The 26,430-nt window shown below is 46.5% G+C and overlaps 1 protein-coding gene across 1 annotated transcript; it reads right to left on the reverse strand.

The window, feature by feature from the left end:
- Positions 1 to 1,965: 1,965 nt before the first annotated feature.
- E2F6 (E2F transcription factor 6) lies at positions 1,966 to 23,157 on the reverse strand. The gene is made up of 7 exons (XM_058682554.1): positions 22,777 to 23,157; positions 14,479 to 14,533; positions 10,481 to 10,697; positions 8,604 to 8,760; positions 6,882 to 6,995; positions 3,809 to 3,956; positions 1,966 to 3,207 (listed from the first exon to the last, which is right to left on the reverse strand). The coding sequence occupies exons 1-7, from the start codon at positions 22,882 to 22,884 to the stop codon at positions 3,158 to 3,160; spliced, it is 849 nt and encodes a 282-aa protein (XP_058538537.1). The 5' UTR covers positions 22,885 to 23,157; the 3' UTR covers positions 1,966 to 3,157.
- Between the last annotated feature and the right edge of the window lie 3,273 nt (positions 23,158 to 26,430).

A 26,430-nucleotide genomic window follows, 5' to 3' on the forward strand; every position in this document is an offset into this window, starting at 1 on the left:
ACGGACTCGAGATCATGACCTGAGCCGAAGTCAGATGCTCAACCGATTGAGCCATCCTGGCGCCCCAGCAACTTGCTTTTAGAGACTTATGTGACTTTATTCTGATTTCGAGTTTTAATTTTAGTAGATAATCAAGGAGCAGATTCCTGATTTTTTTTTTTTTTTTTTTTTTTGAGAAAGAGAGGGAGTGAGCGTGGGGCAGAGAGAGAGAGAGAGAGAGAGAGAGAGAGAGAGAGAAAGAGAGGGAGAGAGAAGCAGGGCTCACCTGAAGCGGGACTCTCGTGCTCGCCTGACACGGGGCTCGAGCTCACAGCCATGAGATCATGCCCTGAGCCAAAGTCAGATGCTTAACCGACTGAGCCACCCAGGCGCTCCAGATTTCTTAGATTTTGAGCCATGACTTCGCACTCATATTCCCAAGAGAAATGCTGTTTTTGTCTTAAGGCCCTCAAGCCTCTAGAGGCGCAACCATTCACTCGTGTGACCTTCAGCGTCCAACTCGACACCAGCTGTGACATGCGTCCCTGGTGCCAAACCCCGGGTCCAAAGGGAGGGACAAAAGGTGTCCTTACTGACTCAAGTTTAAAGCCTCCCTCTTGAAAATGGCGTGCTCACACCACAAAGGTCTTCCTCTGCTGAGGTGGAGGGACAATCAGGCAGATGTGCTGTGAGTTCACAAAACGCAAATGCAAAATTAGTACAGAGTGGTAATTTTTTTTCTTCCAGCGAAAATTCAGTTCGTTGGTCAGTGTTTTTGCAAAATCAGAGTTTGTTTTTAAACTCCTGGGAGTCAGGTTGAACGAAATCAGGTCACTTTTCTTTCCAACCAGCCAAAACATACGGAAACGTACCTAAATACGAGAACTACAAACACGTCAGGTGTGGGTCCTCCACTCTGAGAGCACCTAACACGCGCTGGGAAAACCTAACAGCCACCGAAGAGGGTGGCTACCAAATGCTCTGTAGTGACCGGAGGCGCGAGGGCAGGAAGCGGAAGGAGGGGTTTAAGCCAGGTCCAGAACAAAGACCTAATTCTGGAAAGATAAGAGGACAATCCCAGGCGAAAGGCACAGCAACCAGATCGATTTGGTCCGGGCTGGGGGCTTGTCCAACAAGTAACAAGCTTTGGACAGTAGGCTGGGGCCGGCTGGGAGGCCTTCTACATCACGAGTGTGGACTTCAGTCCGAAGGAAGTAGGCGAACACTCAGGGGTTCTTTAGCCCTGAGCTGGAGGAGCGACACGAAAGTAAGTGGCGGTGTCCTCACAGACAGGTGGGCGGTGACGCTGAGCCCGGGAGTGGGTGGCAGGGCCGCGGGACCAGTCCTGAGGATGCCCGCTTTGGCGGTTGTAAAGATTAGAGACCAAACACCCGAAGACAAAGTGACAAAGAGAGATTCATTTCTAGATCACGCCTCTGGCAGACAAAGGACTTTTGCTTACGTGATCTCAGAATACTTTGTAAAGCACAAGAGTTGTCACATTTCACACGGAAGGAACGAACCGCTGGTTACGAACGGCGGACTGTCGGCAAGGCTTCCCGGGCCACCACCTTCTCCCCGGCCCATCGTTCCTGCTCAGGAGAGGCTTTTTATTCTGCAGCTCCTCTTAAGAAGAGGCGTTCGCGGGTCGCTCCTCTGCTCCGGCTCACCCCGTCGTTAGATGGGCTTGTCCAGTCACACGGTATCCGTCTTCGCACACGACCTGACGTCTGCCGAATCGCACCGCAGAGCTCGGAGGTAACTCGATCCCAGCCCTCGGCATTATTTTTCAGTATTTTGATTTGTGACTCCTCTCGAATTATCTTTTTTTTTTTTTTTTACACGGTTTTAATTTCAACTTGCTTCAAATCTCTCTCTGAAAGCGAGAGAAGTTTAAAATAGGACTCTGCGTGACGCCGACAAGAATCCTGTACGACAGACGAGTGTTTTCAGACGAATTTTACAACTCACTCACTCACTCAGTGATTTGTTCAAACATTTATTGAGCACTTTTTATGTGCCAGGCATGGTGCAAGGCGCTGGGTATAACAATGATTAAGACAAAGTCCCTCAAGGAGCTCACAGTCTAATGGTAAACTACTGAGTAAACTGAGGCACAGAGTGGTAAATGATTTACCCAATGAGGTAGAAATAGCTAGGTTCTTGGAAATGTGGGACTAGAGCTGGAGAGAGGGCAGGGTACAACCAACTCATCAAAAGTAAACCCCTTTGATTGAAAAGCGAGGCTGCATACAGAAACGTTACAAAATCTGCTTGCAAAAAGGTTAAAATAGTTTCCAATTTTCATCATGATTAAATTCATGTCTTGCAAAGAATTAAGCCATTACCTGATAGTATTTCTATACTTGCCCCTAAAGCCTCAGGGCCCGCATTAACCGGCTCACACACACTAACCCTGGAGGAAGCTTGAAATCAAGAAGTATCAAATTTCCATTTCAGCACTGGGAACCATATGGAAACACTTTAATTAAATCCATGATGTTCAAATGTCTAGCATATTTATGATACTTCTACATGTAGAAGTTTGGAAGAAACTTTCCTCTAACCCCCATTCTGAGGATTCTAATAAGTTATCGATACCACAGAAACTAGAGAATTTGTCTGTTACTTTCCATATATACATTATTTTGGCTGTACAAGGGTGGAAAGTTTTACTTAGACATATTACATAAGTCATCTAAACATTATACAGATATATACAGAGACATCACGGTTAGACGCCTGTGTATACTCATCCAAGAGCTAATTGCAGACATGAACCCGCGTAAGGCAATTTCCTGCGTGATAATGACACATGATCCTTGAAGGGAAGGGCAGAGTCCACAAAGCACGGTCTGCTTCAGGCCCGACCGCCTTTCTCAGGGATACTCTCCGTGACGGAAGAGTATTATTCAGAGTATTATTTCAGTAGGCAGGGTGTCTATTTCACTGACAAAAAGCAGTGAATAATTATAAAAAGAGTTGTTTTCAAATGCAGAAACCGTAATTACCAGTAAACCTAAGTAGTGAACCCCTCAAAGCCACCACTGGCCTTGATGCTGTCTCGGAGAAGCAGAGAACTTCGTGGATGATTTATTGCTCTGAGAATCGAATCCGATGCATGACTCATCCACACGGGATGCTCCCCAAAACTCCATACACGCATCTGCAAATGCTGTCAGTTGCTCACTTCAAGTAATGCTTCACTTTGTTGTGGAGGCTTTTCTTCTGAAAAGTAACAAACACGGAAGAAATTCTCCTGAGTGAGGGTCTGAAAGGCGGACAGGTAAGCGAACACGCACTTCAAGCGCTTAAAAGAACCCTGAAGAGCCCTGGCCAACAGCCACACCGTTCTGTCAATGGCAGAGGCTCCTGTTGTAAGTCTCCCCAGAGTCGAGCGAGGTCGCACGTGCACCCGCCAGCACCTGTCAGGACGGAGACGGCTTCTCTACCCAGAGGCCGCGCTGGGAGGCACCACCACGGGACCGACCAGGTTCTAAGTTTTCGAGATCAAAACTGCACAGCATCTAACTCTATTTTTGTTAGAAACAGGCTAAACTACCTTGTCATTTAATAGTCTAAATTACCTTGTAATTCTTTAACTCGTGTTTTCGTGGCTAGAAAGAGTAAAAATATCCGTAAGGTCATAATATGCATTTGTAACAATATACTAAAAATCATATGTATATACATGAATTTAAGATTCTAATGATTTTTTACATACACATATATATATTTGTCTATACAAATATACAAATTTGTTTTGTATGGTTTTGTAAAAAGCCATCAGAATCTTCAATTTTCCTCATCGCACGCTTGGTATACTTACCTTTATCGGGGTGTTCTGGATGTTTGTTTTTAGATGAAGAAGGGCCCGCTCCTTCAGACACTTTATTACCCGAATGATCGTGTTCCACCTCACATAAATAAACATCGATGGGTCCTTTGGTGCTTCTTATGTGTACTGTGATAGAGTCCTGGTAAAATATAAATAAAACACCATAGAGAAGACATGTCAGGATGTCTGCTCACTGATTGTATTTTTTCACTCACTAGAACTGCAAAAGTTTCAATTCAAGGGATGTTGCTGAAAATTTAAATGAGGGTGGTTTTCATTCTATCGTATATTTGAGAAAACCACGGACGTGGCCAATTCAAGGGATATTGCTGAAAATTTAAACGCGGGTGGTTTCCTTTCTATCGTATATTTGAGAAAACCACGTACGTGGCTTTGGTCACTTCAGTGTTGGCCAATAAGCCACCGGCCAGCTCACGGAGCTGAAACAGCGACTCGATGGGAGTCATGATGTGACTACTTCAGCACTCAAGAGCCCATTTTTCTCTACTCAAGGACTTGACCCCTTCTAGGAGTCGGTCCCTGAGGCTCCACGATCAGTGTCTGGATAACAGAGAAATCTGAAATACCCTGTAGTCTCAAATAAAAAGGGTGTGTTCAGATTTTTTGACCCCTGAGAGGTACTGAGTTAACTGAAAGAGCCGTTCTTTCGTCCATGTGAAAAAAATGACATCCTGACAAAACGTACCTTAGTGACTTAACAAATGTTTAAAAAGTACTGCATATAAAGGACTATTAATTATGATTATTCACATCTTTTGGCTTGGGATTTTTCAATTTACTCAGGATTAGTTAGTTTTTCTGTAAGGTATCAGGAAATAGGGGCTTCTACTGACAGTTATGCTAAATCATCATCTTTGTGTGTGTGCCAGGACCCCGAAATGAACCAATGTATGCCAAAATCTTAAGGAACGGTTCCAGTTATACATGATTCCTTTGCTGTTTTGACCGGAAGAGGGTTCAACTGTGACAGAGTCTGTTCTCTTCCCCTTTCACGCAGGGAGGCCCGGGCTTGGCACAGACACCGGGGCCCCCTCCTGCCCCACAAACCTCACTGTGATCTCCTACTAGGGCTCGGTGAGATGTGGTCTATCAGAGGGGCTTCTTGGTACCAGACATGTAGGCCAGAGAAAGTACACGTATGCTCAGGCTCTAGATCGCCAGGCCAGGTCTGGTTTGAACGGTATTATTTCACACAACTCAAAAAATATCTCTAAACAAAAGAAACTGTGACGTTGCTCGGAACTGGCAGCCAGCCGAGGACTTCCTACTCCACCAAATCAGAGCTGACAAACGTTTTCCGTAAAGGGGCTTGTGGGCCATACGATCCCTGTGTCACAACTACACAACTCTGCCATCACAGACTGAAAGCGGCCAGAGACAATGTATCTAAACAAACGGGCAGGTGGCTGTGTCCCAATAAGACTATGCCTCAAAGCCAGCGAGCCAGATCTGACCTGAAGCCCAACCACCCTGGCGCACCAGCTCCCCAGATCTCGCCCTGGATCTCTGCGGGCGGCGGGCTCCCCTGCACGCAGTGTGCTCCTGTCTACTGCTCCCGCTCTTGCCCGACCGCGGAGCAGGGCTGCCCAGAGGGCCCACGCTCCTCAGCCTTCAAACTGGACTCTCAGTCTTGGGCAGGATCAAAAAACCCAGCAAAATCTGGCAATTACGGCCTGAGGCAGCTCGTAGTGGGGGGGGGGGGGGGGGGGGGGGACCAAAACCCTGTCAGTCACTGCCGAATGGACTATCATGTCCCCGGGTAAGGATGTGTTGAAAGATTAGTGGTTATTTAAAAAAAGTCTGAACATCTCTCAAATGACTCCTATTAAACACAAATGTTGCTTAGGAGACTTGGATTATATCCAGATCTAGATAAAATAATGAGGAGGCGTCACCAAGGAGTCACAATTTGAGTGTGACTAGGTAAAAGGCTGTCCCCTGACTGTCAAGTAACAACATGGCGCTCACTCGGACAGTGGTTGGTGGGGATGAAAGGACAGATGAGTGGTAAGAACATTCTTCGCTGTGAGGGAGGGAAGCCCCTATAGCAACGCAGAGTGGTCACTATGAGCACCGATGGGTCTACAGGCTGTCAGACCTTGATGATCTGTCCCAAGAATGGCCACCTTCCTTGGTCCTGATTCCATCCTTACCAAGCAACCTTCTGATGACAATTATCTTTCAATATAAACTTTCCTGCAAGGGAAAGAGTGTGCTAAGCAGCTGGCGGCTGATAAGCATCTTTTCATTTATACGGCAATATTACATTTCATATTAAATGTGCCACTTAGGGGGCGCCTGGGGGGCTCAGTCAAATGTCCGACTTCGGCTCGGTTCATGATCTCACGGTTCGTGGGTTCGAGCCCCGCGTCGGGCTCTGTGCTGACGGCTCGGAGCCCGGAGCCTGCTTCGGATTCTGCGTCTCCCTCTCTCTCTGCCCCTCCCCTGCTCATGCTCTGTCTTTCTCTCTCAAAAATAAACAGTGAGAAACAATTTTAACAAAATTAAATGTACCACTTAGCGTTCCTGTTTATTCTTTCTTTAGTCTTTCATGAGCTTGGTCAGAGTGAACTTCTAGAGCCTTGAGCGACACCCAATCTGGCACTTCAGCAATGGGGCCAATTCTTGGAGATTCCTCTAGCAGGCATTACAATAGGTTATAGCATACTGTGGCACAGTAGGGGCACTACAGCGCGTTATGGTATAGGAAGAGCACACGGACAGAACAATGGTCAAGAACACACTCTGGAGACAAACCATCTGGGTTTGAATGCCGGCCCTGTCGCTTACTGTGTGACCATGAGAAAGTTAATCTTTCTGCGCTTCAGATTCCTCCCCTGTCAGAGGATCGTGATCATGACTGCTGCCTTTGTTGCGTTATGCAAAACAAGCTAAAACGTGCAAAGTGCCTCAAGCGACGTCAGATGTGCAACTACCACGCACATGATGCTTGGGAAGATATTACGACTGCAACACAGCAGCCTGAACAGTTGACCTGCCCCCGTTCTTTACAAGGTCTTTTTAAACATGCAGGGATACCTACTTCTCTGGGAGCGGGGACATCCAATCTGGTTTCTGCCGGAGCTTTCACTGCGATAACAATCTGTTCGTGGAAGGCTTGGATGCTGTGAATATCTTGATACGTCACGTACGCTAGTGTAAACGTCAGTCAAGGGTCTCTAAGCAGAATGCTACTTACGGAGGAGATAACTGATCTCTGATAATACACGAATATAAGTGTCATGTTAGAATCTCTGTAGTTTTTATGGGATACAAACTCACAATTAAGGAAAGCAATTAGTAGAAAATCATTTCATATAGAACTCTTACTACTTCACAAACAATTCTTCAGACTTTACAAGATGTTTTACAATATGGATAGCTCAAAGAATTCCTTTAAAGCCTGCCGTCGTGACTACGGTGACAATTTCCGGACAAACTGTCCACATACACGTAACACACACACACACAAAAACCTCAGGTGGAGGTATTTCACTGCTCCCTGCCCCCAATTCCCTCTTCGATGCTAGATCTAACTATGAGAACGTTTGGGGAAAAAATACTCAATTTTGATGAGACTCTCTAAAAATGCAAGGTGGAAAAAAATCTGTAAAAAAGAAAGGAAAAAAAAAAAAAAAGTGGCATCAATCTGGAGAATGTGTGTTCCGGGACTACCATGTACTCATGGGATTTCCCACATCCCAAATCATCTTCCATCTCACTATGTGAATTTTTTTCTTCTTGTTTTACTGGGTTGCTGAAATGTTACCAATTAAGTGACTTACTGCATTTCCCCAACGTTTTGTTGTTGTTGTTTTTTTTTGTTTTTTTTTTTTTTGCTTACTTCACAGACTTTCTGATTAGGTAGAGGAACAGCATTTATTTACCTTGTGATAACTGTACTGTGAAAATAGGTTTTAACTGATGCAGAGTGGGAGTAAACTCAAAGCATGAAGCAGCTGGGAACCAGTGGCGCCTCACAAAGGTGCAGTGAAAACAGAGCAGTAGGTGGGCCTAGGAGACCCACGAGAAGACCGCCACCAAAGACAAGTCGGCCCCGCTGGTCCCACGGAGCTACACTGGGCTCCGTGGACCAGAGCGGCAGCTGCCGTTTCACCCACTGCCATTTCAATGGCGATGTCATCGTTTCAGAAATAAACCTCAGTGGGGTGCCTGGATGGCTCAGTCAGACAGAACTCGTCCGACTTCGGCTCAGGTCATGATCTCACAGTTCGGGAGAGCCCCGCGCCGGGCTCTGTGCTGACAGCTCGGAGCCTGGAGCCTCTTTCGGATTCTGTGTCTCCCTCCCTCTGTCCCACCCCCACTTGCGCTCTGTCTCTCAAAAATGAATACGTGTTAATTAAAAAAAAGAAAAAGAAACCTCAGTTAACAAATTAGGGAAAACCTGAATTTCACAAAAGCCAATTTCACAAAAGATAGTTTGCTATCTTTACAGCATTCTGACTAAAAAAACGAAGCAAGAATGTGTCACTATTTTAATTTGATATGCAAACATGAACCTTGGTACACGGTCTCAATGTAGCATTTGACCTGAACAAATGCCACACAAAAGAGGAAAAGGCAATATTCTGTGTATGTTTGAGGCTATATTCCTAACTCTTTGGTTACTTCCAAATTTCTAAAGGTCTCATTTTGTATCCTGAGTATATGAATTAAATTCCCAGGCTGACCCTACTATTTAAAATAACCTCTGCCTTGGAAGGGGAATTTTTTTTTTTTTTTAAAAGGACAGAGTTAAAGGATATCTTTCGTTTTCTTTGTCATCTGTTAACTCGAACAACTGCTGGGCACAGTCCTTAATCAGCTCGTCCAAAGCATCTTCCATTGCTGATAAGTCAGAAAGCTCCTCCTGCAGCTTCTTCTGTTGAGGCACCGCCCCAAAATTGCTAAGGTCAGACCCTCTTTAAGAGAAAGGTATTTAAAATGATAATAATAATGACAAGACAAAAACAAACAAAAAACTCCCTGTGAGTCACCTCCAGGAGATGAAGACACAAGTTAGGCTATTGGAACTTCTCCCGATGTTGACATCAGGCATTTCCCAAAGCGACAGACAAAACTAGCTACTTTGCTTCACTCCTGACCTCGCTGTATTCCAGACAACCATTATTCTTCGTGGAGCTACACTGCTTTCTGTCCCCGTTCTGGTCTCTTACACAGGGATCTGAGGAGACCCAAGGGACTGTCAGAACTCTACGGAGACTGAGTGGCGGGCAAAGCGGACGAAGCACACCGAGCACCACCCGAGAGTCAACGAGACCCAGGTTAGGTCCCAGCTCTAGCACTGACAGCAGGACTTTTGAGAAGTTGCGATCTTTTAGTCCCCTGATGACAAACAAGGGGTTCTGACTAAAATGACAGCTCCTCTGATAAAATTGAGGATTCTCCCTAATGTGCATCTTCTATCTGGTTCGAGCTGAATATAAGATTGTATGCATTATTCTTAAAAGATGTATTTTCTTTAGTTATTACTGTCTACCTTATCGCAGTGGTTATGATCTGACCCGAGCAACGGATACTCATTGTTTTTCTTCTTCATGAAAAATAATGAGGAAAAAGGCTGTTACTACTTTACCTTTTGCTTGCTACTTTTCAAATCTGATTGCAATTAGCGATTCGGAATGCAATCTGATATTAACCCCTAAGGTGTTATTAATGTTATTTAGCAAACACGTTCAGATTAGAATTCAATCTGCATTTCTGTATTGCTGAAAAAAATAACTTCCTTTACGAACCCCTTTCCTCTATCAGCAAAGTTCATTATTTAAAACCATTTCATGATCTTCGTTGGGACATCTGTCATTGCCTGAAATGAAATGTATTTATGTGCACTTCGAAGCTGGAACTGTTTCTTACTCTTCCAAAATATTTGCCTGTCAGAAGTATTAACAGCTTTCTTCTCATGCACACACACATCCACATCCACATGTGTATTACAGCTTTCTTCTCGTGCACGTATGCACACACACACCCATGTGTGTATCTACGTCTATGCCATAGGCTTTTTCTCCATGGGATCTTCCTCATCAAAAATAAAGTCTCTAGCAATTGCCTTTTATGGTCCACTGATTTTTATTTTTACATTCAGGACAGTGTGGATCCATAGTCTATCAGACTCATAACCACCTGGGGTAATTAAGAAGGAAGATGAGATTCCCACCTTCCCCCAGAACAAATGAATTACAACTCTTGGAGCAGGAAGCCTCTAAGCGTTTATTACATTACATTGTCTTACGATGACCTTAGCGAATTTCTTCCTGATAGCAATAACCAATTGGAAAAAAATTTCCTAAACAATCAGATGTTTAAGACCTTCTTATGATCTTGAAAAGCAAGTCTTAAAACCGATTATTATTCCATTTAACTTTTCCATAACACCAGAATGATATCCTAGATCTATGGCTTTTATTCAGTCCTAAGTAGGAAAAAAAATACTTCTGTACCTTGTGCGACAACAAATGAACAAAATTTTTATAGAATCTTTTTCTAGCAAGAAGCCATATCTTACTTTGTTTTGTCCTGTCAAAACACTACAAATACTAGTTTGTTTCAAACCTGGGTATTGTCACTTAAGGAGAAGGAAAAAAAAAAAAAAGCATGAAAAGTTCAAAACCAACTCACATCCATCGAATATGGTTCTTAGACTTTTTTTCAACCAGATCGATTCCATCTAAGACATTGGTGATGTCATATACTCTTCGTTTCCGCACCCCCAGTTTCGTGGCGACCTTGTTTAAGTCGAGAATCCCCCCAGGAGCCGATCTGACAAGATCCATAAATTTTCGAGTTAAATAAACCAGAGATACATCAAAACGAGGTCTCTTCACTTTTAGAGCTTCTGGGAAACAAAACAAACAAATTTGTAAAATTCTCTATAGCATTTCTTTCTCAGCTCATTAAAAAAAAAAATAATTTATCTCCTCAGTAAGCATAGACACCCATCGAAATTCTACACACTGAACACATCATAGCTGATTTTTATGAACTAGATTTCTCACACCAGATCAAAATGTATCAGCCTATGCCAAGTAAGCAAATGCTTTAGACTTAACAGAGTATCTGAAATATGGAGACAGGTCTTCTGGACACGGGAATCTGTAGGGGTCTGCGGCCTCTTCTCAAACATAAAGCGGAGAGTTTGCATTTGTACCTACACCACTCTTGGGAACAGGATTAGAATTTTTTTAAGTTTATTTTGAGAGAGAGAGAGAGAGGGCACGAGCAGGGGAGCGGTATGGCGGAGGGGAGAGAGAGAGAAAATCCCAAGCAGGCTCTGCACTGTGAGCGCAGAACCCAACACGGGGCTCGAACTCAAACTGTGAGATCGTGAGCCGAGCCGAGATTAAGAGATGGATGCTTAACCGACTGAGCCACCCGGGCGCCCCAAGACGTTCTTTATAAAAGCAAAGGCAGAGGCTTGGCTTTTTCTCTTTTAATATTTAAAATGTTCCTGTACGTGTCAGTGTAACCCTGATGGAAGTTTCTGTAAGAGCTCAAACTGGTCTTCCATTAGAACAATTAAGACATATCTTGAGGAAAAGCAAAAGTCTTCAAACTGATTATTATTCCATTTTTAAATATTCACTAGCCTATGTTAACAGATAAGCAAATAAAGGGGGGAAAATGTCTTTAATTCCCTCCATCCCTCACCTACTGTGATTTTGGTTTTTCATACATGCCCGGCCCCCTCCACACACAGACATACACCTATCTGTCAATATGTATACATGACTTTTAAAAACAAAAGAACAGACTATCCTCTAGCATGGTGTTTTAACTCAACATTGTGAACCTCGTCGCTTGTCAACAAATGTATTTCAACGTTATTCTGAAGGGCTGCGTGATAGTTCACTTCATGGAGTATTTGCTACACTTACTCCGATACTGGAAATTCCAACTGTCTCCAACTTTGCTGTTTTGCCCAATACTTCAATAAATCTCCCTGCAGCTAAATTTCTGTCTGCATCTTTGTCTCCTTCCGGTAAGTTCTGCGGTTTGGAACTGATGGGTAAAAGGGTACTTTGAGGCGTGTGAACATGTGCTGTTACGCCTGCTAGCCTACCGATTTCACACAGTGCACGAGGGCCTCAGCACTGAGCATTACGTTCCTTTCATCTTTCCCTAATTTGATACTAAAAAACAAGTTCTTAATAGTTTGGTGTGCAGAGTAAATAGTTTCAGGAATCATGGAGCTGCCCTTTGGGGGTGGAGAATACGATCTCTCCTTTCTGCTACTTTCACAGCATACAATGACCGGTACGCTTCAGAAGAAATATTCATGCTATCTTCAATCGGAAATTCCCGTGTTCAGAATCTCTACAATGTCACATTCAGTTTAAAGGCTGTTGGTGGTTACTCCAAGAACACAAGTATGTATTTTATAATACACATGTCTTCTCTGTGGAGACCACTTCTACACTTCGGATTAAATGGGATTAGGGAGGAATGAAAATTTCATTTAAATTAGAAGTCATAATTCTACCAAAACCCATTGAAGACTACAAAAGAGAAATTCTAACTTTATTAGGGTTTTTTTAAATGTTGATTTATTTGTTCTGAGAGGCAGCGAACAAGCACGAGTTGGGGAGAGGTGGGGAGAGGTGGGGAGAGGGAGAGAGAGAATCCCAAGGAGGCTCCGTGTTCAGTGCAAAGCCCAATACGGGGCTCGATCCCACGACTGTGAGATCGTGACCTGAGCCCAAATCAAGAGTCGGCTGCTTGGCTAACTGAGCCATCCAGGCGCTCGAGAAATTCTAACTTCAGAAAGCATAAATCTAATCACCCTCATTACTAACAAAACATGGTCTTACAAGCTCAGGATAAGTACACTGCCACCATGTTAGTCACTTTAGAGAGAACAGATGTTAACTGAAAACCTAGAATATGATAGCTGCTGAAAGAACATAAACATGACTTAAAAAGGTCTTCAAACTGAAGATGTTCCCTAGTCTATTAAGGAACTCGATCACAATGCCCTGAGGTCCGTGCTAAGAGAGGTGTCCAAGCTGCCTGAGAAGACGAGACGAAACCAAACCGGCACGGGAAGGAAGGAAGTCCTTACGAAGGGGGTGTGTGGGCAGAGGACACGAACGTGAAGAGGAGGGTGTCTCCCCTCTTGACAGAGGGCAAGGGGCTTAATGAGACAGAGGAAACAGCACGTGGAAAGACAGAGCTGTGTCTGAGGACAGGTGTATGTAGGGAACCCCCAGCAGGCAGAGCTTCAGCGATGGGTGAGGGCGGCAGCTGGAGGCCCAGGCCACCCGTGGGGCAAGAGACAACGTGCAAGGGCCCCGTCTTTCCACCTGGCTGCTCTCCACGGCCTCGCTCCTCTTAAGGATCTGAGGTGGCTTATAAATTTAACACAAATAAGTAAAATGAAATACACGAGGAGTCGGAGTTTTCTCTGTATGTAACAGAACATCGTGGAAGAATTCCGGTTGAGGGAGGTCCCGATCCCATTTCTGTGTTAGGAAAATCACACCGGCAGCAGCGTGGAAGAGCCTATGGGCAGACAACCTACTCAGGAGGCTATCCCACCACATCAGGCAGGGAGAGACGGAGAGTCTACACTAGAAGCAGGGGTCTAGCCCCGTGCTTACAACTAGAGGTGAAGTCAGAGAGGTGGGGAATTGAATCCCAACTGAGCAAGTCCTTTGACCTCTCTGGGCCTCAGTTTACTCAACTATAAAAAATGAAAAACAATCCACGCTTACATTTTAAAGGGTTGTAGTGATAATCCATGCAAAGAGCTTAACACAGCTCGTACCGTACGAGCTCGACATGTGTTAGATGTCACCGTGAGATGGTGCTGTGGGCCGGACGGAGGACACGCTTCACAGGTAAAACGGACCAACTACAGGTGAGATTGTGGCAGGGGCCGAGGAGAAATTAGGGCTGATACTAAGATTTATCTGGGATCTATGCACTGTCCATCCATCGCGGTTAGGACCAAAATTAAGAGAAAATCAGGGGTGGGGCGTTCTACGGTTATAATTTCCAGAAGGATAGGGAACTAGAGCAATGGGCACTTCGCCTCCTTTAACCGACTCCGCGCCCTGGTCCGTGGCAGAGGGGGGAGACAGCAAAGGGAGTCCCAGGAATCTGGAGGGCAAAAGACTGGTTCTCCTGACTGTGGTCAATGGCCTTCAATTCTGCTGACAGCAACACGTAATCGCTCTCACAGAACTTCGAGAAAACACCCTTAAACATAGACCATTCATTCATTCAGAGCATATGTATGCAGGGGAGGCGCAGAGAGAGACAAGAGACAGAGAATCCCAAGCAGGATCCACACCGTCAGCACAGAGCCCGATGCTGGGTTCGATCTTATGAACTGTGAGATCATGACCTGAGCTGAAATCAAGAGTTGGACGCTCAACCCACTGAGCCACCCAGGCACCCCGGACCATTCCATTTTTAAAATGCATTTCCCTAAGCAGCAAAGAATAAACTCACATTTGTTTACACTACTCAGCCCACAACCTCACAAGTGTTTGCTGAAAATCAATGTACAAATACATTTTCAGTTTTGAATCAACTTATGTACATTTAAAATAAATCATTTAAACCATATGAAGTTCAAACTACAAAACCTAAAACCTATTTAGGAATCAACTTACTTCTCATGGACACATACTGTACATTATCTTCTAAGTTAATCCTTATTTTTGATGGCTGGAAAAAGGAAAACACAGAAATGTAAATTAGTAATTTAAAAACAATGATGCGAATGAAAAAAATGCAAATGAACAGCATTTACTGGAAAATATAGAGGTTTTTATTCTCCCTGGGGTGATAATTTGGATGCGAGAAAAGCACTCTTTCTTCTAAGCTGTCACCACCCTAACTGTACTCATGACTGGCAGGGTTCATGGAGTTAAGCTTCTAACGCTGCACGGGCTTCGGTAAGTATGGACGTTAAGTGGTTACAGAACGGGTGGAGGAGAAATACGAATGAGAAATTATTACTGAATAGGCATTACTCTAGCATCTGTATCAGGTACTGAGAATAAAAAGGAATACGAAGATGATTAGGACACTGTCTCTGATGCTGGAAAGCTCGGCAGAGGTGCAGAATAGGTCTAAACCAGGCAATGCTCACCCCTTGCTATCTAAGTGTAAGCGGCTCTAAAAAATTTGCTCACAAGCTTTCACAGGTGGCCATGCATTTCCACTATAATTAATGTAAAAACAGCATTTATTTCTTTAATTAAAAATTATTTATTTATTTATTTTTTTAGTTTATTTATTTTGAGAGAGAGTGAGCACGCACGCATGGGAGGGGCAGAGAGAGAGGGAGAGAGACAGAATCCCAAGCAGGCTCCATGCTTAGCTTGGAGCCCGACTTGGGGGCTCAATCCCATGGCCCTGGGATCACGACCCGAGCCAAAATTAAGAGTTGAACGCTCAACCAAATGAGTCACCCAGGTGCCCCTAGCAGCGTTTCTAATAATGGAAAACAACGTATGCCACATAACTAGAAACCTTGGTGTTAGACTAATTAAAAAAGCCGCTTCTTTTAAATTCTTCAAACAACCAGGAAATGAGTACTAGTTCTGCTACCAATGACTATCATCTTATCAGGTGTCTAGAAGCTATGAAAGTTTACGTAAACTGCTAGTAAAACATTTGCCACGCGCTTAGAAACTGTTTTTGCAAAAAAATAAAACATTTAGATAAAGCCATGTAAACAAAAACCTGTATTAGCCTCATGCTTACAACAAACTACAATGACGAGAGGAGCCTCCAGACAGGCCGTGATCAGGGTCGGCTCTTGTCAAGTGAAAAAACTCGCCCCCAAACTGGCTGTAGCAAAACTGGGATAAGAGAAGAATCAACAGGAATACTGTGGATGCACCCGGAGAGGGAGATCAGAGAAGCATTCACAAGGAAGGGGATCCCCAGCTGGGCCTTGAAGGACAAGCCAGATTTTGCCTGAACCTGTGGGAGCTTCACGAAGGAGGGAAAAGATAGGATTGATTCCTAGTGCAAGAAATGAAATGAACCCAAAGTACGAAAATACAAATCGCATGGCACCTTTTGCACACCGACCCGTGTGGCTGGTGCAAGACTGACTTGACACGGAAGTCGGAAGGGCAGGCGGAACCACCCTCGACACAGACACGGAAGTCACGCTAAGGAGTGTGTGCTAAGGAGTCACGGCAGTGAGGACGCCCGGCAGATTTCTGAATGAGAACGTGACATACCCCAGCTCACGGTGTAGGGATGGAAGTACGGTGGCAACACAGCAAAAAGACTGGGGGGTGAGGAAGCCTAAAGGCAAGGTGGACGGACGGCTTAGAAGCTCTTTGTCTGCCTCAGCATTAAGCACCAATCTTTGCCACGACGATCTCCCTGCCATTTAGGACAAGATTATAGCATCTACCAGCAAGTGAACCTCGTATGGACTAACTCTACTGACAGAGAATTCTGCTAGAAGATGAACTCAGCTGTCAGGATTTCAGGGAAAACGCAGACCTGCTGGGCTGTGCAAAACCAGAGTTGGGAAGGCCCGTCTCGGGGGCGGGCCTGGGCCTGACGAGCCCTGCTAAACAACAGCAGTGATTTGCAAACACGGTGCCCACCGCTGAAACGCTGACGGGCAGTCCTAGTAAAGGACACAGATGAATGTGACCCACAGTCATTGCTATTTTTACATTTAACCCTTCTGCTAAAAGTGTACGAGACAGCGTTGATCGTGGCAAGATTCTTAAACGACAAATAACCCGTCTTCATCACACTGCTTTGCAACATATAAACAAACACCCTAAACTCTTCTACATTCCTAAGAGAGTACGCAGGAAACACAGAAAGGGTTAACGCCACTGCGCTCGCGGGTGCCGTGCTACAAATAGACTGCTGCTCTTAACTGAGAGTAGCAAGGCCAAGGCCTACGTACGAGTACGAGTACTTGACGGCATCCTAATTGGCTCTCTCGGTATCTGCTTGCCACAGATTTCAGAAGGGCCTCTTCTCTGCTCCCTTCTCTCTCGTCCTCTTATCGAGACGGCTGCCGTTCCCAGGCTGGCACAGGGATAATGCCTCAGTCGGGCACAGCAGCGGGAGCAAGGACAGCTTTCCTCACCACACGTGCAGCGGCACCACCTGGTCTACGCCGAGACCTGCAGGAGAGCAGACTCCAACGGCAGCCATTGTTTCTTCCTTTTGACTATGAAAACACGATCTCTTTACCTTGGAGGAATCACAACAGTATCATAGCCCCTTGGGGCAGACATCCTAGATGTATAGACCCGACAGGTGTACAATTTCGGAGACTTCCAAAGCGTCCACAGTGACGACACGTTCATCCCCTTCACATTCAAAATAGTTCTTGGCTTAAGACTGGCTTCAGGACTACCAGTCACATGACTTCGTAGACACTGAGAGATGCCAGTCTTTATCTGAAACGCAGCGTGTTGATGGAATTTTATTGTCCGTTTTCCAAGCTGCTGTGAAGATTAAAGGAAATCCCGTAAACTGTGAAATCCTCGGCGCGCCTAAGACACTATTACCCTTCTGCGTTTTGAAGCGGAACAGTGCCTGGCACATGTGAGCACTTGGCAAATGTTTGCTAACATCTGAACTTGAAAGGGTACCTCGTCACAGGGGACTTCAACTGGTAAGTAACTCAGAGCCCTGAGACAGTGAGTATGTAAGACACGGGGACACAGGGTGAAGACATGCTCTTCTGCACCCCATTAATACAGATCCCTGAGAGATGCTGGGGTGCCCTTTGCTGTTTCCTAATACAACATGTGTCACCTGGCTACCCCAGCAGCTACTCCAACTTTGGTCAACGGTCTTCAGTAAGGAGGCCAGGAGCTTTTCTGGGAGTAGAAGGGACTTGATAGGACTCCTTTTGAAGTGGCTTTAAAATCAGCATGAACGTTTACCTCACAGAAAGTTAGTGAGCTATTTAAAAAAAAAAAAAAAAAAAAAAAAAAAAGAACTGAAATGCCACCCCTGCACTTGACCCCGCGTTACTGGAGTCCCTCGGTGCAGAGCAGTGCGCCTCGGCCCCGGACGGAGACCGGCGACGCTCTACTCTCTTGTGCGGACCCGGGAACGGAAACAGGGCTGGAGTGGAGGGGGCTCCCCCTCAAGGTCAGGAACAACTGAGCCCCTCTCAACAGGGGACTGTCCAAGCTCCTCTCAGGGACACCCGTTTTCTTTTTCTGTTGAAATAATCTCAGCCTTCATAAAAGATGCAGAAGAATTGCTACATACCCTTTATCCAAATCCCCCAGGTGTTCACGTTTTACTACATTTGCTTCACCACTTTTTCCTCTGTGGACACACGATTTTGTTCCTTGAATCAACTGGGACCAAAGTGCAGACCCTTAGACAACCCCATGTGTATCTCAAGGATATTCTCTTACACGGCCACCGTACAGTCACCAAAGTCTGTTCAAACTGAACAGTTTTGAAAGAAACTGTCGGCAGAACCCTGGGCGCCGCGGTGAAGGTTCCAAAGGAGGCGAGGACCGCGCCGTCAGACGCCGGAAGGGAGACCTTGGTTGTTACGCGAAGACGGGACGCTCACCGTCCACCGCACTTCCGCGGAAGCAGATGCTAACGGGTGCGGGTAATCTGAGATTTCCCTACAACATAGGCAAATCTGGCACCTGTCTCTCCCTGCAGCACATAGAATGAGAGAGAGAGAAATCGAGGAAAGGACCGTTAAACGAAAAGGAGCCAGGACTTAAAGCCTTTAAAAATTCTCAGCTTCTCCAGAAGCTCAGAGTAAGAAATGACTTCTGAGAAAGACCAAATCAAAGGCATAAAGAAGAAGGTGAGGGTGTGACTGCACAGCTTGGGGGTAAGACACCCAGTAGATCAAAGCGGGCGCCTCACAGCACTGCACAGTCACATAAAAGGCCTTGACGGAGATGAAGGATGAGCCCCACAGATCCTCCAGATCGAAGCCGGGGCCTCTCGGAAGGTCTGGGGCACCGTCCATCAGCCATTCGAGCAGGAGCTCGAGCTAGAGGAGGGTTTATCCTGAAGAAAGGTGGGACTTGTTTCCGCTGGGTGAGCCACAACAGGATTCACAGGAGGTCCACACTGTGTCTGAGAGAACCGTATCAGTGAAAATACCGTCAGCTTGGACTAAAAGGGACACAGAATGTTTAAATCGAAAAGAGGTGACTCAACACCCCAAATTCTACTGCCAGGAAGCAGGCCGAAAAAGTCACTCTGTTACAAATAGGCATCTCCTTTCATGAGGAAGAAAGGAAGACACACACAGTGGAACCAACAGCCCAGAGAGTCGAGCTGGGTGGGAGCAGAGAGAATTGCTCCCAGGCCCTGGAACCTAACCAAGAAATTCCTAACGTTTCCCAAGCTGACTTTCAGAATTGCTCTGGACCAGTTACCTTCCCCTGTGACTCCCGTCTCCTCCCCTGGGAACAGGAAGGTCTGCGGCAGCTACCCGGTCTGTCCCAGCAGTGTGGGCTGGGTGTGGAGGGAGGAGGGTCGGACGACGGTCTTTTTAGTTTCCCTGGCCTGGAGACCCGGAGAAGCAGGACTGAGCTGGGTTTCAGGAACTGGATTCTTCTTTTATTCTGTGAGCAGAAAACCTGTTCTTGTAAGGCTCAGAGTGTCCCAGATTAGGCCAGCGGGAGCCTTTGCAAAGTGGTTCCTGTGCAGGGCACTTACTCTGGACCTTTCCAGCGTCCTTACGGTGGCAGTCCTCCCATCCCTGCGGGACGAAGCTGCCCAGGCCACAGCACAGACGGCGGCTTCCGGTTCTGCCCCACCGTGGGCTGAACCACGTCTCCGTTCCTCTAAGGAAGTCTCTCTGAGAGCTCACTCTCGGGTAATCTCCCTGAGGGATGACTGGGGACAGCTCAGTGGTAGTCACATCCCAAGAACTTTCCCTTTCAATCCTCACACAGTTTCTGTGCCCCATTTGTTGACTGAATACCCAGCCTGGGAAGCGAATGGAGAAGGCAGAGGCCGCCAAACTTGAAAGATCAGCGCGACCGACCTGGGTGCACACAGCTCTCTAGGAACCGGGAGCTCCTGACAGGCAAGTCAGAACATCCGAGGCTGTTTTACCAGTACTTCAAGTCCCACATCTGAAGACTACGCAGGAAATCATAATTTGAGATCGCAAAGGACAAAGAAAAGAGAAAAGGTCATTTTAGGGACTAAAATCTTAAGCATTGCCTCTAAATTGGTTAAGAATTTCTCTATACAGATGCCTCTTTGTACCGATTGCCTATTTGGGGGAGCCCTACTCCTTTAAGAGCTCTTGGGAAACAGACCATTAAACAAGGGGTTTGCATTCACCTCACTCGTTCGATTTTCCCTTACTTTTCAATGTGCAGACTAAGTTCCACCTCCAACCAACCCTACCTTCTCCCTTCTCTAAATTCCGACAGTTTTCAAGCCATTTACCTGGGGAACATCACTCAGATACATAATAACTAATTTTTGCACAGCTATATAGTTTGTTAAATACTTCCAGTCACTAGGCAGTTAAAAAACAATGAGGTAGTTTACAATCAGAAAAATAAGCACACATTCAAACATTTAAGTACCTACTTCATCCATCCAAGAACTATTTACCAAATCCTTTTGTGAGAGGCACCACACCGCTGTGTATGAAATGGACACAGTCACTGAACTCAGGGACCTAAGAGCCATACTTTGCAAAGACAGGGTAGGCACAGGGTGCTTTAGGAGCACAAAAGGAGTGCCTAACCTAGTCTTGAGACATCAGGAAAGGCTTCAGACCAGGGACCTCTACATCTAGACCTGAAAACCAGGGCAGGTAACAAGAAAAAGTAAGTTTTGGAAGGGGGAGTATGTACATGTAGGAATCCAAAAGAATACGGAAATTTGGAAATCTAGTAACTACCAGCAGTTCAAAGAAGATGACACCAGGAACTTTATTATATTAAGAAGTTTCTACTCTATTCTGAGAGCACTAGGGAACCATGATTGATTAGGCCAAACAACATGATCAGAAGCATGCTTTAAAGACCATTATAGACGGTTACTGTGTGGAGAACATATAGAAAAGTCTGGGGGGCTAGACCAGAAGCAGGAAAACATTGCAACAATCTTAAAGATAGATGGGTACAGGCGGCAACTACTGCTGATTAGTTTCATTAGATCGGGAGGGGAGAGGGGGTCAGTTTGGAAAAGGGAAAAGGCAAGGATGATGCCTAAAAGATGCTAGTTTGGACAATACGGTGGGTGTGGCACCATTTATGAAGATGCGACACAGCAACGTTGTTGCCTGCTTAGGCCAAGATGATCATGAATTCAACGCTGGATAGGAGTTTGAAATCTAAGTAGAGCCGTCGAGTAGACAGTTGGAAAACTCTGAGCTGAATTGATAGATTTGGGAGTCATTAGGATGCGGCAACCGAAACTACCAAAGTAGATAAGAATATCTAAGACTTCAAGGGATGTGTGTATCTTCTGCTATTAAATACGAAATTAAGTGGTCTTTCGATGGGGAGAGTTCAGGGCTTGTATCAAATTCTCAAAGGGGAGACCCAGCAATAGAGATGGTAATAAAGAATGGACCAGCAATCCTAGGAGGGGTGAATGACGTCCCACACGAAGAATGAATGCGTAGGGAGGGTAGAAGAAAACCCCAAATAACACGGGCATGTAAGGAACGTGGAAAAGAAGAGGAGTTTGCAGGGGAGCACAGGAGAGACCAGATGACTACATCTGGAGCACCGCGAGCAGGTTGCATCAAAGAAGCGACTCAAAGAGAGTTTCCAACAAAAGCAAGACATCCGTTGGTCGTGTCAAAACTACAGAGATAAGGAGTCAGACATCTGCTGGAACTGACAAGGTTGTTGGCAACCTTGGTTAGAACAGTCTTAGAGCTGTGCTCAGGGCAGAGCACCCCCTCCCCGGTGGTAATAACAGTGAGCAGTGGACACAGGGAATCCAAACAGTTTTTTGGAAAAGTTTGGAGGGAAGATACAGTAGGTGAAAGGGCAACTACAATGAAAGGAAGTCTCTTTTGAGATGGGGAAATATTTAGGACGCAGTTTAAGTACGTAGTCAAGAATTCATCATCACGGGTCGGACATGGTGAGGTTAAATCCAGGCTTTCCCAGGCACGATCTAATCACTGGCAAGTCGCTTAACATCTCCAAGTCTATTTTGACAAACAGAGAGCAAGAATAGTAATGTCTCGGGACTGCTGTGAAGAATTAAATGAGACTATGCTCACAAACTATTTTTGAGGACTGAGTCACCATGGGGATTGGGCTTAATATTAACTTCAGCAAACATTTAGTCATTACGGGAAGAAACAAGCAGAGAAGTTGAAAACACGGGGAGAAACAGAAAATGATGAATTCATCAACGCCTCTGAGAACCAAGGATAATATACTGCTTGTAGCCTAGAGCAAGAATAGAGAAAATTAACCTTACGCAGGGAGGGAGCACAAGCTTCCTTAATTTGCTGAATGGGCAGCTGCGGGGTGGGAAACGTAGTGTGCACAAGGTTTTAAATGGCCGCAGTTAAGAGACTGGGAGAGGAGAAGGAAGAAAAAAAAACCAAACACGTTGCAGAAATATAGCAAGGATCCAGTGCTGGTAGAAAAACAGGGCTTTACAACGCGATGCTGGGCAATATTCTCCAACAGCGCTGCGCAGCCCCGAGGTAACAGCCAGTAAGACTGACGACACGTTTGGGAGCAAGTGTTGAATGGGAAGGCGAGAGAGTTCACGTGAATGACCGACCAGCCTGCGGGAGAGCCGGGGAGACCGACGAGCAGCCAGGAACCCGGCCCAGAGGGAACTCACGACCCAGACGACTGTGGGTCCGGCTTCCCCGCGAAACGAGAGCAGGCGGCCGGGCCTGGGACCCGCCCCCGCCCCACCCCGCGCCGCGCCAGGGCCCCTGGCGCCCCGGGCACGAGCCACCCCCGGGGGCTTACCAGCAGGCCCTCCACGTTGATGGGGTCGCGGCACCGGCGGCGCACCGTCTCCTCCGCCGGGTCCACCAGCAGGCTGGGCAGTTTCCGCGCCGGCCGCTGCTGACTCATGCTGCCCAGCCGGCCGCCCCTCGCCTCGCACCCCGCGAGCTCTCCCGCCTTCTCCCGCTCCGGCCGGGCGCCGCCCCCCAACGCGCCGGTTCCCGGAGGCCGAGCACGAACCGGGCCTGCAGCTTGCTCGGAGGCGCCGCTGCCTACGCCGGCCCGCGGACGAACGCGCCACTGCCCCACGACCTGGGGAGCTACGGAGCAGGCCGGAGGAGAGCAGGGCGACCCACGGTTCTCAGGACTCCAGGCCCGCCATCTTCCCGCATGCGCAGTGCGCCGCCCCCAGTGCGCATGCCTGCCGCGGCCGGAGCGCTCCCAGGCCCTAACCCTCTCCCGCGGCCGGAGCTCGGGAAAGCCCGGACGCGAAATCCACGGAGAGGATGGCAAGGGGGAGGAAGAGGTGGAGCGGGAATTTCAGAAGAAGGGAACGGGGCCAGAGAAGAGAGGCCGCGGGTGTGTGTGTTTGGGGGCGGGGGAAACGCAGTTGTGGACACATTGTTGAAGCTTCTGAGCGCGCGGATGTTCATTTAATCTTGAGCTTCCTCTGCACACCCCGGGCACTTGCCCCGTGTTGATGCTTAGTAAATGGTAACCAGACCGTGGTGCAATTGTCTACTTACGAGCGTCTTTCTTTCTTTCTTTTCTTTCTTTCTTTCTTTCTTTCTTTCTTTCTTTCTTTCTTTCTTTCTTTCTTTCTTTCTTTCTTTCTTTCTTTCATTCTTTCTTTCTTTTCTTTTTTATTGTTTCCTTTCTTTCATCTGATGAATAAATAAATGATTATCTGTCGTGTCAGACATCGTGGTGGGCACAGGAGATATCCATCGGAGTTTGGCACAGACTCCATCTCGTCTTCCGATGGAGGAACCAGATAAACAGAACATTTAAAACATTTAAAGTGTAAAGCTGGAGTCAGAAAACGTGTTTTCGAATACCGGCTTCTCTCCTTATTCAGTTTACAAGATCCTAAAACGTGCCTCAGTTTCCTCATTTGTTAAACGGGAATAATGACAGTAAGTTTGTTGTGAAATGGATTAACTTACTTAGAACAAGGACAAACACATATTTGGGATAAAAAGGCAAGGCAATGTGGTTCAGCACAGGGTAGAGGGCAGCCCCTGAGCCTCATGGTAGTTAGACCCCCGGGGGTTTCTACCCAGCCTGAGGGGGGGGGGGGAGGGGGGCAAGGCAGGCTTCCAGAGGAAGTTGGCTCCCCACTAGATTATAAACTCCTCCAGGCAGAGGCATTCTATAATCTTTGTATGACCAGCATCTAGCACAATGTGTGGCAAATAAATAGTAAGAGCTCAGTAAATGTTTGCTAAATGAATGGCTTGAAATAAAGAATAACATAAGGGCTAAGTGTCTAAAAGATTGGATTTTGTTGCAGAATGGAGAATTTCCCAGAGTGGTTAAAACATGCCTTTATACCCACCAGAGACCCTGAGAAGGCAAGTCCTGGAGACCAGAAATAAATGTTTTTCATAAAAAGACATAAGCCAGCATTTGCTATATGTTCGGCGTTCTGCTAAATGTTCTGCATGCATTTTCGCATGTAAAGCTTATATCAAAACTGAAAGTTGTTTTCCCGCTCAATGTATAGATTAGGAAGATGAAGACTAGCGAGATTGCAAACGTCACCCAGGGTCCCGGGGAAGGCAGCGGTTCGAGGCAGGATTTGACTCCATAGCTGATTAGTTCATTCGGTATGCTGATCCTTGAGAAGATAATTGGAGACCGCCTAGATTGTGTCCAGCTAGAGATGCTGTTGGGTGAGTAAAGGTGGGGTGTGGGTCAGGACGGGGGTGGCAGGGACTCCAGGCTGAAGACAGCACGAGAACGGTTGTGGAGAGCCAGGCAATGACACTTGGCTTCAGCGCGAGACTTAATCATTCACACGTTGTTGGAGCAAGAGCCTGGCACGGAGGAGGTGCTGAAGGGGAGTCCAGTCTGCCAGGGACCTTACTTCGTGCTGCAGCTGTCCCCAGCCTGGGGAGACACATCACTAGAACACAGAAGTACCATTGGAATGTGCATCACATGCTATGGGAGCACAGAGGAGGAAGAAAAAAGGAACGGGAATTTCGTGGAAATTACAGGTGTTTTTTTTTTTACACATCTCCCTGTGAGGTAGATATTTCTAGACTACGTTGCAGATTAGATACAGAGGCTCAGAGAGGGGGCCCTGTGGGGACTCGCAGGACTTCAGTCACCATATCCTTCCCTTTATCAACCATGCCCCACAATGGTGCCCAGACACACGTGGCTATTGAGCCCTTCCAACGTGGCTAGTATGTCTGAGGAACTGAATTTTAATTTAATGTTTAATTTAATTACACTATTAATTTAAATAGCCACGTATCTGGTGGCTACCATATTGGATAGCGCAGGTGAAGAAATGAAAATACGCAGGTATCGTCTAGTCCACTGCTCTTCTAAGTGTGGTCTGTGGACCGCAACATCGCCATCACGTGGGAGCTTGTTAGGAATGCAAAGTTTTTGACCCTACCCCAGACCTACAGAATCAGAAACTCTGAGGATTTGGGCATACTCTGCAAGGCACTGGTCTAGCCCAACCCCTTGTTTTTCGGATGAAGCAACTGATCCCCAGCCCCTTTTCAAGTGCGTGATACCCCAGCTAAATTGAAGCCAATTTAATCGTTCTAATGCAGCCTTTTGGGAATGAGGATCAAATCCAAAGGTTGCCATTGTAATCCAATTATTTGCCAGATGTTACAACTTTCTGCATATACCTGTCACGCCAGCATAGGCATTTTTAGATCTTAAACAGAAAGAGTCAAATCGGAGGGAAGGAGAATGGACGAGAGGTTGTCACCGTCACTGAAAGGGCGGCTGGTGATGGCCCCAAAGGTGCCGGCAATAGTCAAATGGAGGGAAGGATAGATTCGAGAGGTAGAAGGGACAGAGAGCTTGGGAGTTGATCGGGTTTAAGGGAAGGCTTGGGCTGAAGGAGGTGATCTGGGTACTTGAAGCCCGGGAATAGACATGATTTGTTCAGGGAGCAGGAAGGTGGGGCAGAGCCAGAGGGTGGAACCAGAGAACAGCCAGGGGTGAAAGCACTGGAAAATACTATCACAACTTTTTTTTTTTTAATGTTTATTCTTTTGAGAGAGAGAGAGAAAGAGAGAGAGAGAGAGAGAAAGAAAGAGTGTGCGGCAGAGGGGCAGGGAGAGAGAGGGGGACAGAGGATTTGAAGCAGAGTCTGCCCTGACAGCAGAGAGCCTGACGCGGGGCTTGAAATCATGACTGGGGAGATCCTGACCTGAGCCAAAGTCAGAAGCTTAACCAACTGAGTCACCCAGGTGCCCCACTATCACAACTGTTTAAGCACGTGTTGCTTTTGTTTTTAAATTAAACAACAACACTAATTAAGAGAGTAGCCAGGGGCACCTGGGTGGCGCAGTCGGTTAAGCGTCCGACTTCAGCCAGGTCACGATCTCGCGGTCCGTGAGTTTGAGCCCCGCGTCAGGCTCTGGGCTGATGGCTCGGAGCCTGGAGCCTGTTTCCGATTCTGTGTCTCCCTCTCTCTCT

Source organism: Neofelis nebulosa, chromosome 9, assembly GCF_028018385.1.
Source record: "Neofelis nebulosa isolate mNeoNeb1 chromosome 9, mNeoNeb1.pri, whole genome shotgun sequence".
Classification (NCBI taxonomy): domain Eukaryota; kingdom Metazoa; phylum Chordata; class Mammalia; order Carnivora; family Felidae; genus Neofelis; species Neofelis nebulosa.

Bases quoted from the DNA above. Each gene is read 5' to 3' on its own strand.
- E2F6 (XM_058682554.1), bottom strand. From the start codon at position 22,884: ATGAGTCAGCAGCGGCCGGCGCGGAAACTGCCCAGCCTGCTGGTGGAC. The intron at 10,698-14,478 runs GTAAGTTGATTC...TTTGTTTCCCAG, and splicing joins ACAGTATGTGTCCATGAGAA to AAGCTCTAAAAGTGAAGAGA. The intron at 6,996-8,603 runs TATCCTTTAACT...CTGACGTTTACA, and splicing joins ATGACAAAGAAAACGAAAGA to CTAGCGTACGTGACGTATCA.